The 18896-nt window shown below is 42.8% G+C and overlaps 1 protein-coding gene and 1 pseudogene across 1 annotated transcript in view; both read left to right on the top strand.

Moving 5' to 3' along the window:
- Positions 1 to 18896, top strand: part of MDGA1 (MAM domain containing glycosylphosphatidylinositol anchor 1) — a 254017-nt gene that overhangs the window by 200828 nt on the left and 34293 nt on the right. Inside the window, exons 11-14 of the mRNA XM_033144575.1 lie at positions 737 to 914; positions 2052 to 2075; positions 11177 to 11329; positions 12807 to 12938. Of these exons, the coding sequence (XP_033000466.1) occupies positions 737 to 914; positions 2052 to 2075; positions 11177 to 11329; positions 12807 to 12938 (487 nt within the window). The remainder of the gene's footprint in view (positions 1 to 736; positions 915 to 2051; positions 2076 to 11176; positions 11330 to 12806; positions 12939 to 18896) is intronic.
- Positions 1320 to 1415, top strand: LOC117044829 (annotated as a pseudogene).

The raw sequence follows: 18896 nt of genomic DNA, 5'->3' as shown, positions 1-18896 counted from the left end.
TCATTAAAGCGCCTAAGCAGATCCACTGCACATGCATGTTCATTCCATATGCACAATTATGCTTATTTGATATATACCTATAAATGTAAATTGTGAATGTGGCAAACATATGTTTGAAAAGTGAGTCCTGTAAAGGCAGTATTAACTGCAGAATCCTGTTGAATATTATGCAGTGGCTTTCTTGCTCTGTAATTTGGGGAATTTATTGCTCTGTAATTTGGGGAATGGTGCCCCAAACACAAAATTCTCATATTCCTTCCACTGGAACCATGACTCAGATGCACTTTGGAGTTTGAGTCTTTAGCATTCCACATTTTAGAAATGAAGGCTGTTTTGTGTTTTGTGTTTTTTTTAAACTGTTGAGGTTCTGAGGATGCAGAATCCTGCTTTTAAGTTTTAGCACCATGCCACAAGAAGAAGGGGACAACAGAGGACGAGATGGTTGGACAGTGTTCTTGAAGCTACTAACATGAGTTTGACCAAACTGTGGGAGGTAGTGGAAGACAGGAGTGCCTGCCGTGCTCTGGTCCATGGGGTCACAAAGAGTCGGACACGACTGAACGACAAAAATTCATACAGGAATGCATAGAGCACCTGTAGCCTACATTACAGTTAATAATCGGCAAGAAGAGAGAACACAGAACCCCCAGACTAGAAAGCTCATTGAGTGCTTTCAGTGTTCAGATTTCAAAACCCTTTACTTTGTCTAACCAAAAACTGGTTTATGCTTCTTCAGATAAATCACAGGGACCTGCCCCCCAAATCCATTTCTGTGCGGAAGGTGGAAAAGGGCATGCTGCAAGAATACCTCCTGACTGACCTGAAGGTGCCTCTGAGCTATGAAGTTCGCCTCACACCCCTAACTCGCTTTGGGTCTGGGGACATGGCTACCCGCATCATCCACTATATAGAACGTAAGTTTCTTGCTCTCTTAACTTATTGAGTGACCAGCCCCTTTACAGCACAGTCATGGCCCTGAAGGGGTGTATTTCTCCAGAGAGAACCTTAGTCCTGTCGGCCATTTTTCAGAATAACTTTGAAGGGCTTGGGAAGGGATTGGGTTGTTTCCTTGTTCCACGTGACACACTGTTCTTCCTCTAGAGAGTTTACTAATCTCTGTGTGGTTTCCAGGCCATCTTACATTCGGGCAGAGCTCAGAGCCAGGCCTCCTTAGCAATAGCAGTAGATCTGCAATGTGTGCTATGCAACTCATCCACTGCCATCAGATTCTTCAGACTGTTTGTATCCTTGAATCCTTTGCTGATGGGAGGATACATAGGCAGATTTTTTCAGTGGGGTCCCAAGTGCGAAATATTTGGCGAGCTTCTCGGCCTTTTGGCTAAGATCAAGTGTAGTATCTGTTCTTATCAGTTTAATTTGGCGAGCTTCAGCTTCAGTGGAGCATCAAAGCCCTTTCCATTCACAAATGAGCTCCTGGTTCCTTGCCATGAATCATAAAACAGTCCCCGCTTTTGCATTTTTCTACCACCCACAATTTTGGTGCTATGCACAGGGCACCAGATTCAAATCCTCCATTTGATAAGTGGTTTTCTCTCACAGGAAGCTAAGTCACAGTTCGATATAATTCTCTCCACAAATCCTGTTTCACATTGGGATTTAACCTTGTAACATAATATCAGTTGCCACTGTTTTTCCCTCCCAACTGGTTGTACCTATTCTCTTGAACTTTCTTGGTTCCCATAAGGCTCCACAAATGAGATATAGTAAAACTACTTCCCTCCTTTTTGAACAATGGAATAATTTCTTGTGGTCAGTCTAGGGCAGCCTTTCTGAAACTTGGGTCTCCAGATGATGTTGGACTACAACTCCCATCATCCCTAGTGAGAAGGGCCAGAAGTCAGGGATGATGGGAGCTGCAGTCCATCAGTGTCTAGGGAGAAAGGCTGGTCTGGAATAACAGAGTGCTAAGGGGCATGAATACTAATCAGATATGTTGGGAGGAGTTCAAACATTTTCTTCCAATGAGTATTTGTGTGTGATATTATACATCTAATAAAAAACTAAATAACCCTTTCTGTTTCTTTTCTCAGCAATCAGCTACCCCAACCCAGTAGGTAAGTGTCAATGACCCAAACTATCTACCCTTTTTGTATATCTAATCCAAGGAAAGCCAACATGGTATCCTCCAGATGTTGTTGGACTATAGCTCCCTTCATCCCTAATTGTTGGCCATGCTGACTAATGGGTGTTGGAGTCCGACATCATCAGGAGGACACCATGTTGCCTGCTGCTGATCTAATCTTTAGACTCAAAATAGAGTATTAACATTCGAAAAAAGTTTTTTCCAAATAAATAGTTTTTTTAAAAAAATAAAAGAAAATGAAACATGCTGAAAATGCCTTAAATGTTTAGCTGAAATAAATGTAAGAATGCATATAAGAAAGCTAAAATAATCCCATATTCATCACAAACTTCTCAATGATTTCTTAAGTTTTTGACCCCCTTGCATTTCCTACAGATAATGTTCAGATAGGAACTTTGACAGAGTTGCAAAAGAGGCATTCAAAGATTGCTTCCAGATTGCCAATTTATTAAGCACTAATCCCAATTTGTTCGCACAAAGTTTGCAGGAAGGTTAAGTACCATTGACACACTTATTCCAATTTGCTTGCAGGGAAGCTATACTGCATTACGTCAAGCAGTTGTTAATCCCACACTTTCTAGTGCATTTTCTCATCACTTTCCTTGCCCGTCTTTCTTTCTTTCTTTCTTTCTGAAGCAGGTTTCATGCACCACAGAGCCAAACCCATTTTTTATTGCACAATCCGAATTTGCCAGCATGCAATGGATTCCCACCTGTAAAATGGCAGCAGTCTGGAAGCAGCCATAGATAGGTAGCAACTGCTGAGAATGCCTATAATAGATCTAATGCATAAGGTAGATACAAGCAAGGGATCAGCTGACACAAATACCGTAGAATCCCTGGCATATACAGTAGGAGGAAGCTGGTCTATAACATATGCGTTGCCTAAGTTGTTTAAGGTTTAAGAGATGAAATATAGTGCCTTGGATGGTGCCCAAAGATAAGAGGAAGGCATCAAAGACCCAGGACTAGGGTGCTAGGGTACTTGGAGTGATAGAATACTAGTCCATCTAACCCAGTATTGTCTACTTGACTAGCAGTGGTAATTCAGGTAATAGGAAGAAGACTTTCCTATTACTTGCAGCCTGATCATTTGAATGGAACATCCCAGAGACTGACTCTGGGAACTTCTGGATGCAATGTAGGCGCTATACCACTGAATTAGGAGCTAGACCAGTGTGCATTACTGAATCTCTGAATACTTCATTAAACTAGGAAGAGGGCAATACGCAGCCTTGTCTTAATTTGAGCCAATAATATGCCACATAACACAAAACTGAGTTTTTAATTCTGTTTCTTCAGTGCCCTGGGCAATAGGAAGGAGAGGCACACACACAAAAGTTAAACTTATATGGGAAACAGGAACACCATACAGAAATTATAAGGCCAGACCCGTCTAAGCAATTTTAATATTCATCTATGCTTAAATGTGTGGTCTGGTCACTGCCACAGGAATGTAGGGAAAATAGCATCAACACTTGACCTGAGCCAAGGCTTAATCTGACCACAAATTTATTTCAAACATTTGTGTCTGACCATGGAAACTGTGTCTCCCTCATAGGGATGAAGGAGGAATCAATTTTAAATGGATTTATATGTGGAATTTGGCGGATCCAGCCCAATGCACTTTGTCCAAATCGGACCACCTCTTGCATCAAGCACCTGCTTATGTCTGAGCTGCTCATGCTTTGACAGTTTTTCTTTTTTCTTTTTAAATCCAACTATCAACAAACATGTACACAAAAAATATGGTACCCTGCATTACCACACAATTATTTTAAATACAGTTATATGCATTATTTTATATAATTCTTCGTATGTTAGTTACAGAAACTTGTATAATAATGCATTTAATATGTTAGAATTGTTTGTTGAGATGAAGGCAAAAAATCTGCAGTTAAGCCCAACATAGAAATTTTCAGAAATTTGCATCACTACTCCCACACTGCATTCTTTCTTAGATTCTCTTACTCGTATTTGGCGCTTGTCTGGTGAAATGTTTGTTTCCTTGCCCTGTCCAGGGTGACTGTTTCTCACCTCTGAGTCACCACTGCCAGGCCACATATATGTGGAATCCAGGAGAACACCAGTAACCACCAGTCAACAGTACCTTTTGTTATCAGGACTCATATTCAGTTTATTGGCCCTCATTCAACCCATTATTGCCTCCAGACACTGGTCCAGCACCTGCCCCACCTTGTCTAAATTAGACTGTATGGAAAAATAGAGCTTAGTGCTACCTGCATATTGGTGAAACCTAGAAGCAAATCCTTTAAGGAATTTCATAACCCATAGCCACCTATAGTTGCTTGTCATGCAGAGACAGTATACAGGGCAAATAACTTTAGATTCAGGGGTTTTTGGAGGCTCCATTTTCATCACCTTCGTTATTAACATTTAATATTAATAAAGTGCCTAATACATGCTAGGCACTGTGCACAAATAAACAAACCAAGTCATTGCCTTCAGGCTCACAATTTAAGCAACTTGAGAGAGAGAAAGAGGCACAGGAGGAAATTGTCAAACAGCACTTCGGACAAATTTGCTTTGGATACTAGAACAATGCGATTATATTTATTACAGCGACTAACAAAAAAAGAGCTATTGAAGCCCTAAAGCAAAATGTTTTGCCGACCACCTTCCCCTGTTGTTCTGATGTGGATCAAGGTTGCTGAATATTCAGAAGTGTGGCATTTACTTTTGTTAGCCTTTGTAATAGATATAAAGAATAATAGACATTGACTTATCATCCATTGAGGCCACCTGAGCTAGAGGCCAAGTTTCTCAAGATTTGGCCCAGGTACTTAATGTTAGAGACTCTATTCTTAATGTTCGTATTGACTTTTGTTGAACTATAATAAGCTCCCATTATCTTCAAAATATCAGATCCCAGGTGTGCAAGATGAACAGTGTGATGCTAACAGAAGAAGATTATTTAGGACAGTTGCAGGAAGCTGTGCTGAGTTTAGCTATAGAATTATGCCATATAGATTAAGTTAGTACTTCTTTGTTCAGAAAAAAAAGTAAACCAGGACTGGATAAAGAACTGGGAATATGGTGCAGCTTTTGAATTTTGCATCCTCTTAAGTTACTGAGCAAGGGGTCCCACAAAAGCAGGTGGGTTTGTTTGGTCCAACTTTCCTTTAAACCTCAGCATGATTGGATCCTGCATATCTTACAAGCTGCCTTTTGCCATTGAGCCCTCTGTGACTGCTGACCCCAGCACAGAAGGCCCTGCCTTGGATTCCATGGTTTCCAGAGTTTAGGTTGTTGAGGTGCAAGAGCTGTTGGCAGCTTGATTGTAGATTCTCCATCATACTGTGAAAAGATTTTTTTTTGGGACCCCACAGATCAGCTTAGTAAGGTGCATTTTACTTTCGGTTTATTTTACTATGTACATGTTTGGTATTCATTACCAAGTATTTATCTAGAAACCTTAGGGTGGCTGCTCGAGTATCTTCACACACAAAAAGGAAATGTGTCATCAAAAAAGCATGCATATGTATGGATATGATTTTGAAATAATTGCTGCAACTTAAATAAAAATACGGTGCATCTTACTAGAGTAAGGAAAACCACTGGTGGCCACTGGAGGCAGGTGTGTGTGCTCAGTCTACTCTCCAGGTGCTAATCATCGATGGGCATCTTCAGGATCTCCCCTTCTTGCGGTTCTTTATCTTTAAGCTGAACTTGGACTAGGCAGCCCTTCAAATCGGAGGAGCATCCTCTGTTAAGAAAACACATGCCAACCCCAAGAAACCACTAGCTTTGAAAGCACATATCTAACCTCTTTCATTATGAGGAATATTTTCTATCTTTGAGTGCGTGCAACAGCTTTTCTTTTCTTAATTGACTTGGCAATGGCTCATCTATTCGCACATTTCAGCCACACCACGCTTGCAAAGCAGAGAGGATTCTTGCCAAATGTGAGATGCCCCTCACAATGAGTTGTGTATCTGTTACATTAGTATCCTGTGATGAGCTCAGGCCAGCATACATGGAGCCGGCAGTCAGCCTCCCAACCAGACATTGTGCATAGCCGTGATGTACCATGTGCACCGTGATTTTGTATATCGCATTGATTTTATTGTTGTGAAACTGCCCTGAAAGCCTATCTGGCCATTATTTATAATATTATTTAAGAATAAATAAATAAATAAATAAATAAGCAAGCCAGCACTGAGATCATATTCTGGAATACCCCAGAGCCCCTCGTGCTGCTTTGGAGTTGTTCTTTTTCAAACAAGCTGCTCCGTTTCGGTGTGTTTAAAATGTCCACATGTAAAATCAGACTTCCCAGGAGAAAATCCCTTCTCCCCTCCTTCCCAGGAGGTACATTTTAAAGCCCTAGCTGACCACCCACATTGCTTTTCTTTTCCCATTCTCCACATTTACCAAAAACAGCCTCAGGAGACTGCTAATTTCAGAGGAGGGGAGGGATTCTAGTTAAAATCCTGCCCAAAATTGAATGCATATATGAGTACGTGTGTGTATGTACGCACGCACATGCACAAGCTGCCGCCCCCTTCAGTGTATTTGGAGCTGAGCCTCCCTAAGATTAAGACACAAAGCCTCTCAATCTGTTATTACACCCAAACTGGCAAGAGCCCTATGTGGAGGCAGCTATACTGTATATCAACCCAGTGCTCTTTGGCCATTCTGGTGCCATGAAGAGGGCTCCTTTCTCTTGTGTCTGTTTTAAAAGCAAAAGGAAGCCATGAATGATAAGTCCCATCTTCAGCTAGCACGTGAGCCTTTTAGCAGTCAGCTGAATGCCCTACCTGTCAGCTCTCTCTTTCTCCTCCCACGCTGAATTCCACAACTACTCTTTGTGGTGAATTTGGGAGGTGGGCTTATTAGAGTGAAAGAACCATTACACATGGTTGCCTACATAAAATATTAGGTGTGAATGTCTCACACTCCTGAATGAAAGGCAAAGATTATATGATTAATGTCCATGGCAGCCTGATCAAGGGGTACATAATGTTGATTAATTTACAGGCTCAGAGAATCGCTTAATGTAATTATTTCTTCACCCACTTTCTCTTTGGTTAATACGATGTTCATGCTTAATGTTGTTAGGGCAAGTACGTGGAGTGGGTAAAGAGCTAGGCATTGGGTATGGGTATCATCTACCCAAAGAGACTGAGACAGGGTGGTGGGGAGAAAACTTATTTCGCAGGCACCTTGAGATTATATATCCACAAACCTGACCAGAACAAAACAAAATCTAATTCTCAGAAATTACTCCCAATTTGACTGTTTGACTGTTAGGATCCCTAACGAAGTTCTCAGAATTCATCTATTTATTTATTTATTTATTTATTTATCTTTCTTTCTTTCTTTCTTTCAACTTGTAAATGGATTTAGAATGCCCTACACTAATAACCTGACCATATTCCAGTCTTGTTGATTACATTCTGCCTCCTTAATTTTCCCCTTCCACATTTTAATGAGTTGTTCCTTTGTGTTGTTAAACAGATGCTATGTTATGGCCCAGAAGGCTCAAGTGAAGGGATTTGTAAATTGCAACCATCTTCTTTCTTACAGTTCGACTAATTCAATACCATGTGCTGTAAAGCAAAGATGGTGGGTTGTGTGCAACACAGTGCTAAGGTGAATGTTCCATCAGTGCGAGGATTTCTCCTTGTGCAATGCAACATTCTTCTCTCTGACCAATAAGGGCTCACAGTAGCACAGTCAGCATTGGGTTGGATCCTTAGTCTGGCAGATGTGGTGGCTCATAATAGCACCCCCAGTACATCAGTCAGATTTTCAGGATGCCCTGTTAAAGGGGTCCAGGGAGACGTATTCCGTCCAAACGCCAAAACGGGCTAATGGGTCATATAACACCCTAAGATGGCACCCTGGAAAGATTTGTCAGGATTGTCCTACACACAAGTAGTACCTTGGCAGAGACACATGCCCAACTGGCATGTTCCCTCCCTCCTGTACGATCGTTCAGAAGCTTCAAAAGTATTCCTCAGCATTCCTCAGCCCGAACATCACAGCGACTGATGCCAGAAGACATCAGCACACTTAGGGATCCGCAGAGGTTTGCACAGTTGCGTAACAGAACTCAGCAACTCAGCATTTAGGCTAATCTACTTTATTTATATATAAACACACACGGAGCACTTCAACATGGCTCCCTCTCTCTCTAACATCAGGCAGCAAAGAGAAAGAACAAAGGACAATAGTCCCACTTCACAGAACACAGTAAGACAAACATCCTGTCTTCCGTCACTTCCCATTCCTATGGAATCAAAACACATACCCAGTCATGTGATAGACAATAAACCCATGACTGCACATGGGGAATGAATCTCCCAACATTTCCTGGAATTGATTCACATCATAGGATGATCCTAAAACCCAGGATCAACCCTGAAGGAATGATCACCCAGCAGATGAGCCATCTGTTCGGTGCCGTGTCCAAGGTTCCTGGTCCAGTGCTGAGAGCACTGTTTTGCCCATACAGTCTCTGGTCTGTACTGAGGGTCAAATGAGGTCATCATGCATTGTCAAAGGTTCTCCAATGATAATATATTCAAAAATTTGACTGGAGATAGGGGGCCTTAGTTCTGCTGTGCATTAGCCTCAACCTTTCTATTTGTTTTAATTTGCTTTAATTGAATTGAAATCTGTGAAACTGGTGTGGAGGACAGGGAATTAATTTGCATGGAGTGCTAGCTTGCTGGAGGTGGACAGAATATAAGTTGTTTGAATTAGATGGCCTTCAGAGGCATGGTACTCTGTCATTATAGGGGGGGGTTGAGTTTGCTGGAATTGTGGCTTAGATCTGGAAGCCAAATGCAGCAACTTCTGGCCAGAGTTAAATAGCTTGCTGAAATGACCAAGCCTTTTGCGACAGCCTTTTCTGTGCTGTAGGACTCCCATGTGTGACTTGATCGGCACTGCTAGAACTGGAGCTCAGCCATCTCATTCACATACCGCCTTGGAAGAGCTGCTAAGCAGCTGCCGTCGCGCCTCAGCTCCTGCTTTTCAGATCTGGACACAGAACAGATCAAATAAACCACAGAGACTGTTATTGCGAATCCCAGAGTCTCAGATCTCCTGCCTCCTTTTCTCCTCTAGCTCCAGATGCTGGGCAGTCCCCGGCACTCAGTATTACAAACGGTGGCTAATTTGGATTAGGATGCTAATTAGAAATGAATGGACCGAGTAGAGAGCACTTAGTCAGGGTTAATTAGCAGTTAAGTGGCCAGCCAAGCTCCCTTTGGCTGTGTTCACTTGCAGGAGCTCTCTAGCTGAGTTTCCATGGGGCCCTCTGTGCTTCAGCAGTTGGCAGAGCTTCACCAGGGGCAACCTTTCAGCCCAGAGCTTCTACAAACCATTCCTTCAGGTACAGAGCATCTCTGGGTGGGCACAGGCTAGACTCTGCATACAAAATCTATGGACTTAAAAAAAAAATACTAGGCACACATCCTACTTTGGAGACCCTAATGTGGAATCTGGCCTGTACCCTTCAACACTATTTCGCTGAAGTACCCAAAAGAGAGAGAAAGGAGAAAGCTGGAAACGTATATGTTTTCCATAAAGACATTCACACATGCACATGTTTAACCTGGCATTATGGAGTCCAAAGAAAACTGGGAGAGCCAGGATTTGAATTGTATGTGTGCCTGAAGCACTGAAAAGCCAGACCAAGAATAGTTACCTCCAATATTTTTAGCCATGTATGCTGAGATAGCTCAGTCAGTAGAGAATGACTCTTAATCTCAGGGTTGTGGGTTGGAGCCAAAGATTCCCACATTGCAAAGGGGCTGGACTAGATGAGTCTTGTGGTCCTTTCCAACTCTACAGTTATTCTATGAAGTCAAAGTCCTGGACAGCCAGAGATTAGTGAACACATGTGCCCATTTGGTATCAAGCTCTGGCGCTTCTATATTTCAATGTGTTGAGTGTATCCGTAGCTTCAGTGTTAGCAAACCAAAGAATGAACCCCCTTTGGGGTCCACTTGGGCTCTAGTTCTCTGATCCTTAAAATGATGTAATTATTATTATTATTATTATTATTATTATTATTATCATTATCATTATCATTATCATTATTACTATGCAGATTGCTTCATCACAAAGAGCAAGGGATGTTGGGTGGGGGGGGGGAGGGGGGTTGTCTCTGTATTTCAGTAGTCATCTGGGGAAATGTCAAAAAACATTTCTGAAACACAAATGTTACCTGCTTTAATTGGATACATCAATCATACCAATGTGGTCACAAAGTGTTCTATCAGCATATCCTTACATAAGCAGGGAGTTTCTTGTTGGTATATAGATTTTACTCTCTCCCACATTTACCCATTGATTTAAAAGGAAAGAAGGGATTGTTCAGTTAATTTGTGTACGTTCTTCCTAGTCACTATCTTGTGGAAGGTCAGGTCAGCTTACGTGGATGGGTGCATATCATCTCCAGGATCAGAAGTTCAAATACCAGTTGCTCTGGACCATGAGCATGAGAAGGCTATTGTGCTCATGCCCTAACTGCACACTTCACAAGAGGCAACAGGCTGGCCACACTGAGAAAGAGAACGCTAGACGGTGTGGGCCTTTGGTCTGAGCCAGCAGGGCATTTCTTACATCCTTGTGATGAAGATGCTGTTTGTGCTTTATTATCACGTCACTGCAGAACAATAAATACTACAAGTCAGGGGCTCTATATGTTTGTTTCCTTGCTTTTTTCATATCTTAGCATATGGCATTCCCTTCCTTCAGAAGGTCCACTGAAGGGTATTTTCGGTAGTGGTGCCCTCCCTGTGGAACACCCTCCCTTCAGATGTCAAGGAGATAAACAACTATCTGATTTTTAGAAGACATCTGAAGGCAGACCTGTATCGGGAAGTTTTTAATGTTTGATGTTTTAGTATGTTCTGATATATGCTGTGAGCTGCCCAGAGTGGTTGGAGAAACCCAGCCAGATGGGTGAGGTATATAATGTTGTTGTTGTTGTTGTTGTTGTTGTTGTTGTTGTTGTTGTTGTTGTTGCTGTTGCTGTTGCTGTTGCTGTTGCTGTTGTTACTACTACTACTACTGCTGCTACTACTACTACAGGGAACACCTGTCACTTTGAGGATGAGAAGATCTGTGGATATACACAAGACACAACTGACAACTTTGACTGGATTCGTCAGAGTGGTCTGACCCACGACCCCAAGCGCTCTGCCAACACAGGCCCAACCATGGATTTCAGTGGGACACCAGAAGGTAATGGAACTTCCAGCTTCCTTTGCAAAGTTGTGCCCCATTCACTCCCCCAATCCTGACTCCTTCTCAGTGAGATTTCTAGTGGGGAGAGAGTGTGGAAACAAAGTCCCTTGTATATTTACCATTCCATGCTGAACTAGGAAAGAGGGAGGGGGCTCTAGCCATCAGCAGTCCATATTTTCTTCCACTCCCTTTTTATTTATTGCCTCAGAAATAATCCCCTCCAGGTTTTCATCTCTCATGTATCTAAGTACTTCTTCCTCTCATTTTCATTCTGGGAGCTAGAAACATTGCAGCGTCTGTTAGGTCCTAACACCCTATAATGCAATCCTTTGTTCACCCCTCCCTCTATTCCATCCCTTCCCCCCCCCCCCGACCCCGCCTGGCACCCTCAGATTCTCGCATAGCAGAGGTCTCTACGTGACAAGAACTGTTCTGGGAATTTTGTAGAATATAGAAAGGATTGTTGCCTGTAGCTTTTGCCAAGTCCTCTACAAGACAGATTTAGCTCTCAGTATCATACTCCGCCTTGGAACCTGAGGACAAAATAGATTGGTTTTCTACACACACACACACATCTGCTCTGCATTGGGCATGGGGAGCAGGCAGTTAATTTGCATGTTTCTTATTCGCATTAAATACCCAATTAAAACTCCCACAGCTTTGTTTAGGGGAATCAGGAGAGCATTAGTCCTTGTTACTGGCTAATTGCCTGCTGCCAAATGTCCTTGTTCCATTGATAGTTGCTTTGAAGTCGCAGAGGAGAAAAGCAAGTGGAGAGGGAGACATGTTTAAGCACTCAGAAGTGTTCAGGCTGGTTTCTGCAGCAGGAGTCCACTGAAATCTCCAACTCCCAGGGCCAGGTACTTCTGGGATGCAATCCATGTCTGTCACCTTTAAGAAGAGATGACAATGTTAAAAACAGTGTCGCTCAATTATCATTTGGAGGAGAGGGGGTGAGTCAAGCCACCTTTTTAACCTGCCACCTGAGAGGCCATCTCCCATCCTGCGCACATTCTGTTTGGGGCTGCTGTAAGCGTCCCATCTCTGGCTACCTGTGTACAATAAGATAGAGAAAATCAGAAGTGGGAACAAGGGCACCAAGAAGGCCACCGCAAGCAGGCAAGAAAGCAGGAGGACTGTGGCCATGGGAAGATGCTTAGCTGGACAACTAGAGGAGCTACTGGCCTCCTGTTGCCTCTTACACTCACCCAGTCTTTGGGGCCTTGCTGTTGCCCAGAGTGAATAGAGAATGCTATCTAGGCTGCATCCAACAGTGAAGTGTCTTTTGCCATTGCACATTGGTGGGGAAGTATTGTTGGAGAGCATGTGGCTGGCTCTCACTCAGCTCCCGCAAAGTAGCTGGTTTTCCTTTCTAAATCCTTCTGGGCATACATTTCCTCACCTTGTTGGCCTGGAGGGAGGTGTGATGATGCATTGCGTTTCCCACCACCACCTTGGTTTCCTTGCTCTTCAGGCTACTACATGTTCATCGAGGCATCTGCACCCCGGGTGAAGAACGACAAGGCTAGGCTGATCAGCCCCATGTACAACATGACTGCCAGATTCTGCGTCTCCTTCTATTATCACATGTATGGGAAGCACATTGGTGAGTGATCTTCTTGGCTAGGATGGGGGAAAGGATGCTTTGAGAAGAAGGGCTTATTGAATATTATGGGGAAACAATCGTCCTCTAAGGTATGCCAGACCTGGTTTCTGCTGGTGCTTAATGGCTCTTGCTTCCTGGCACTGAAGTTCGGTTTTGGCAAATAACACTTTTCATTTTGCTGTTTGGAAAGCAGAGTTGGAGCTCAGCCTCTCTCCTAGGATATGTCTACGCCCCTCACCGTGACACACCCCTTTCCTAGTTTTATGCTGTAGTGCACAGTTGAGATTGTGTAAAGTGTTCTGGGAAGGCAAGTAACCACAATACGGAACATGGGCAGCCAGCTGTGCAGATCACTCCTAGTTTCCAAGCATTCAGAACAGGTTTGGGGGACCTTTGGCCCCCAGGTGTTGCTGGGCTACAACTCCCATCATCTGTGAACATTGGCCAAGCCTCCTGAGACTGATGCAAGCTGTAGTTCAGAAAGTCTGAAGGGCCAGAGGTTCCCCACACCTGTTTTGCAAGAACATCCTTCACATTTCCAAGCATGTATCTGCATCACGAGTGCTAGAAAACTGATTTTGATTTGAGTTTTTTAAAGGGAGAAGTCATGTTTGCCAAGATTATGACAGCTGTTGTTTTCTGTGCTGGAGCCGTGATTTTGATGAAATTAATTCCTGTTATCCTCTAATCTTGCACACACATTTTTTTTGGGGGGGGGGTCTTTCCTTAAGATAGTACAGGGAATCCTTTTACATTGCTACCTCTTTTATTGAAACATTAGAATATGATGTAGGTAGAAACTGATTTATGAAAATAACTGTGGGATGTGGTTTGGAAATAGCTTAGACGGAATGTTTAAGCGAGGGCAGTTGTTGCATCAGTAGGGACTCCCTGGTTGCTATTTTAATTTAAGGAGGGTAAATAAGAGACCCAGGAAGATGGCAAAAATAATGTGAAATAAGCAATTGGTTTTATGGGGCAAAGTCATTTTGAAGGGCAGCCTCCCGCCCGGTTTCTCTTTCTCTTGCTTCACCTCCTGTCTCCAGCCACCAAGATGAAGCTGTAGCACTTGCCGTATGCCACAGAAGTGCCTAATGAGTTTCCACATTCAGTCAAGGAGCAATTGCTAATTTGTCACCTCTTGATTATAATTTCATTAATTTGAATAATAAATGCAGTCTTTCTGAAAGCCCACTAAGTTATTAATCACCTGCTGGACTGGAGCCTGACTGAGAAATCGGAACCCAGTCAGGAGGAGTATGTCTGCCTGTTGGTAAACGGGGCTGCTAAAGTGAGTTAATTAACATTTTCCTCTGTCTGAGCACATGAAATTTCATTAAGCGCTGGTTCTCTTCTCACAGGGAAGAGATGAGAATTGTCCTCAGATGCAGGGTCCAGTAAACTCTCTAGATGTGGGGGATCTTTGGCCTTCCGGGTGTGACTGAACTACAACTCCCATCTGCCCTAGCAATGTGGGCAATGACCAGGGATGATGGGAGCTGTAGTCTGTCAACATCTGAAGGACCAACGGTTTCCCCACACCTGCTCTAGATAAATAATTATTTCAGTGTAAGCTGCTTTCCAGCAAGCTGTGCATACCTCTAGTGATGGAGCCACGGCTCAGCAGCAGAACACTTGGTTTAAATGCAAAAAGTCCCTGGTTTAATCACCAACATCTCCTGTTACAGCTGGGGGAGACTGCATCTGAAATCCCAGAGAACTGCTGCCAGTCAGTGCACACCAGGGGTGGCTAATGTGTGTCTCTCCAGGTGCTCCTGGACTGTAACTCCCAACATCCCTGACCTTTGGCCATCCTGGAAGGGACTTAGGGGAGATGGATTCCAACAACTTCTAGATGTCCACAGGTTAACTACCCCTGGTGCAGACTATTCAGAACCAGATGTACCAGTGATCTGACTGGATAAGGCAGGTTCCCATGTCAATATGATAATTGTTCTCATTACTGAAGTTACATAGTTGATGTTTTGGTGACTAACCTGAACACCCATATCTGCCTAGTTGATAGGTGGCTCATTCTGTCCAGCATCAGAGATAGATGTTTGTGTTGCTCTTCCTTTACATTATATCATAGTTGTCTTCTAGGTTTGTTTGATAAAGGTTTGAGCCAGGGCTGGGTATGGTGTATGGCTACCATCCTGTTCACATCTGGTTAATTTTAGCTTTCCCTTGGCTTATCCTTAAATTACCCATTGAGCAAACAATTCCTCCAGCCATTGCAGAAGGGATTTTTATGTATAGTATTTCTTGTACTGGAAAAGATTGGCTAATATGCAATGCGGCAGAAAAAAGAGAGCTGTTTCTACATTTCTTAGCAGAGTTGTGGCATCACATAAGAGAATATCCTAAGAAACCATTAAGGAAGTATGCCATTTGCCACCGCTGCTGCCCTCAATGGTTCAGAGATTTCTCGGAGGTGTTGAATGTTGAAATTATTATGGCATGGAAACTGCTGGGGACAGTTTGGGGCTGGCAGCCTATTTAGCTTTGACTTCAACTACTAAGAAACCCACAAAATCCACCTTTTCTCCTCTTCCACGTTCGCCACCGTCATGCCCCCTTTTACAATGTCTCGCTTCTCCATTGTGATTTTAGGTAGATTTCTCTATTTGCCGCTTCCATGTAGCAATACCAAGAGTCTGTTTTCGTGCAAGGTGACTGCATTCTTTTGGCTTTACTTTAATGTTGTTTTGAGTTTCCCAGGGTGTGCACTAAGGGAAGCATGAATATATTTTGAATTATTTAGAAACCAGACAGGGTGTACAGTCAGAGATGAAGAAAATGAGAGATTTTTATCAGCCTGTTAAAAAATTAAGCTTGTAACACAACTGGCAGTATTGGGTCAATTGGGTCAATCCTAATATCTAAATTCATTTCCTTCGATCCTTTCTTCTCTCTCCCTGTGTGTGTTTTGTGTTGTGCTATGGCACTCATCATTTCTGTTTCTAATCATTCTTGCTTCCATTTCTTTTGTGAGTGTATCTGGACCAAAGCCAGGATGTTCCTAATAAGCCAGGATGCCCCATGAACTGAGTGAGGTGGCACAAACATGTGATAGCTTTCCTTGATCACTTCTCAGCTTGTCTCTTGTTCGATAATTGCCTGAGGTGATAAGAGATAGATTTGTGATAGCAGTTTCACTTGCTCAAGTAATGGCTTCAATTATCATGAGATAAACATGATTCATGCTAACTCTTCTTATAGTATAGTAGTAAGAGATAATAATTTTTATATTATCTTACGCCAGTAAATATGGTTCTGTGTTGTAGGTGGGAGGGATGGTCATTATTAAGCTCCGTCCTTATTCTTTCTTTCCCTCAGGCATCTAACTGACACATGTTCAAAGGTAGCATTCTCTAGCATTCATTTAGTGTGTTGTTGCTGATTACAACCGCCTAGAGATTCTCACTGTGTTCATCATCAGTGATTCTTCCATCAAGCAATCACACAGAAGCTCCACTTGCTAAGGGAGCTTTTTAAGGGGCACTTGAAACTGGAAGGGTCAAAAGGAGTTTCCAGTGGATGAATTCTGCAAACTTCCCTGGAAGGAGGACAAGGCAATGTACCAGTACAGCCCTGGGTATCCGGCACTGGCACTGATAGTTTTTGTTCTCTAGCTTCAAACTACTTGTTCATTTGGACTGGGTTGGACTGGATGGCCCTTGTGGTCTCTTCCAACTCTATGATTCTATGATTTCCTTGTTAACGCTCCCAAAGGAAATTGATGGGGCAGCCTCATATAGTAATGACAAGAATAATTTGAGGAGGAGACTTCATTGGATTTAACTAGTATAGTAACACATGCTGTATGAATCAGTCAGCACATTTAGCTTAAAACACATGCGGTGTTAACAAGAAGGTGCTTGGTCATCTCATTTCACTTTCCTGTGCAGCGGGAGGTTACTGAGATACATCTCTTACAGGGTCTGTTTCCTTGTAATGCTCTTTATGGTCTCTTTGAAAAATCTATTTACAAACACAGAAGCAGAGCATTTTGGAAGCAAGCAGACTCCTGAAGCAGACAGCACTACTTCTCATCATGCATCAGGTTCCCAAAGCAACAGTGTGGACCCACCACAGTCCTAAATTCACAGTCCTCTTTAAAAACTCACAGCTTCCCTCTATCTCTTCCTGCAAATTTGCTTCTTCCTTATGCAGTCTCAGACCCCACTCTGCCAGCAGGTTTTCCATTCAAAAATTATCCTCCTCATTCATTCTTATTAAAGGAATATCAGCTAGTCATCCTGACAGCCAGCAGCCGATCAGCTTAAATTAAAAATAGCCAACTCTTCCTTAAGTTGCCAGGATAGCATTGCGATCACAGAGATAAACAGGCAGAGAAGTGTGATGCTTTCAAATGTGTTTCCTATTTCACCAATCCTTCTGTCACTCAAATATTTAATTTCTACATAACAAAGAGACAAAGCTGATGGCCCTGTGTATTTTCGTCCAACTGTATGTTGACATGTGGGTTTGGCTGGAGCATATGTAAAGGGAAAGCTGGACCAGAAAAGCCCTGCTGGATCAGGCCAAATGCCCATCTAATCCAGCATCCTATTCCCACAATGGTCAACCAGGTGCCTGTGGGAAGTCAGCAAGCAGGACCCGAGCGCAACAATGCTCTCCTCATGTATGAGTCCCAGCAACTGGCATTCAGAGGTGTACTTTTTCCATCAGTAGAGATAGAGCATAGCCATATTGGCTACTAGCCACAGGTAGCCTTATCCTCTATGAATTGGTCTAATCCTCTTTTAATAAAGTCCTCCAAGTTGGTGGCCATCACTACATCTTGTGGGAACAAATTCCATAGTTTAACTATGTGCTGTGAAGAAGTACTTGCTTTTTCTGTCCTGAACATTCAGCTTCAGAAAACAGCTCAAGTGACCTGACTGGAGCACTGGAAAGACATGTAACATAGCAGGGAATAGTTCATAAAAAAGGAATAGTCTCCTAGCAATACCAGGCAGTTCATTCATTCTTTGACTCTATTCCAGATACAGAAGGATCTCAATCTCCCTCTTACATGTCCATACACACATATGGGGAGGGAGAGAGGCATACAGAGAGTGCATTATATACTACCATGAGGATTCTTCAGTGTGCTGCTAATGCAGAATCACAGAAAGCCTCGCTGCAAAATTTATTTACAGTGATTATTTCAGAGATGGGGCCAGTTTTATCTCATGTTTTGAGCCAAAGCATACATTGGCCTGTTCAGATTCCCCTCTTATCACCTGCATCACATCCCCACTTGTTGCTACCTGTCAGAATGTGCCATGACTTGCAGGGAAGAGCTATGAGTAGGAAACTAGTGTCCTGTTTGCTTCTGCTTACAGAAGCAAGGTCCACATAGATTCACATAGATTGTGCACCCTATCATACTGTGTTTTATGGGGATGTATTTTTTTTCTGGGGAGCAAAAACATCCCATCCAAATTAACCCAAGGAAAATCACTGGCTAAAAGCTCCATGTTATGATCATAGAGAGAAGTCACGCTGCATAGAGCTTCCTGGTTCTTCCGAGAGGTCCTTTTGCTTCAACCTGCTCAATGGGACTCCAGTGATGGCAGGTAATGTGGGCAGGATGAAATTGCCACCTGAAAAAGTGTTGAATTTTATATTAACATAAGTATCTTCATGGATCTTGCTACTGTGGATCAAGCTGTGGCTTTTAGATGAGCAAGTTCCACATTTCATTAGCCACTTAAATGTTGTGTGGTATGTTATCATGCACACAACCACTGCAGGCTCAACATATGCAGAGTTATTTGGGCCCACAACCCAAATGCCTTATATTCATTTACAGTTGTATGCCATGGCTAGTGTATCAGGCAGGCCATGATGTTCTTTCACTCACTCACTCACACACCCACACCACCAATACAGTGTAGATGAGTCTTATTACACTGTGGAATGAAACTACATACAATTTGACATGTA

Source organism: Lacerta agilis, chromosome 3 (genome assembly GCF_009819535.1).
Source record: "Lacerta agilis isolate rLacAgi1 chromosome 3, rLacAgi1.pri, whole genome shotgun sequence".
Lineage (NCBI taxonomy): Eukaryota > Metazoa > Chordata > Lepidosauria > Squamata > Lacertidae > Lacerta > Lacerta agilis.
Note: the sequence above shows the minus strand (reverse complement) of the source record. Positions and strands in the feature narration are given on the sequence as shown.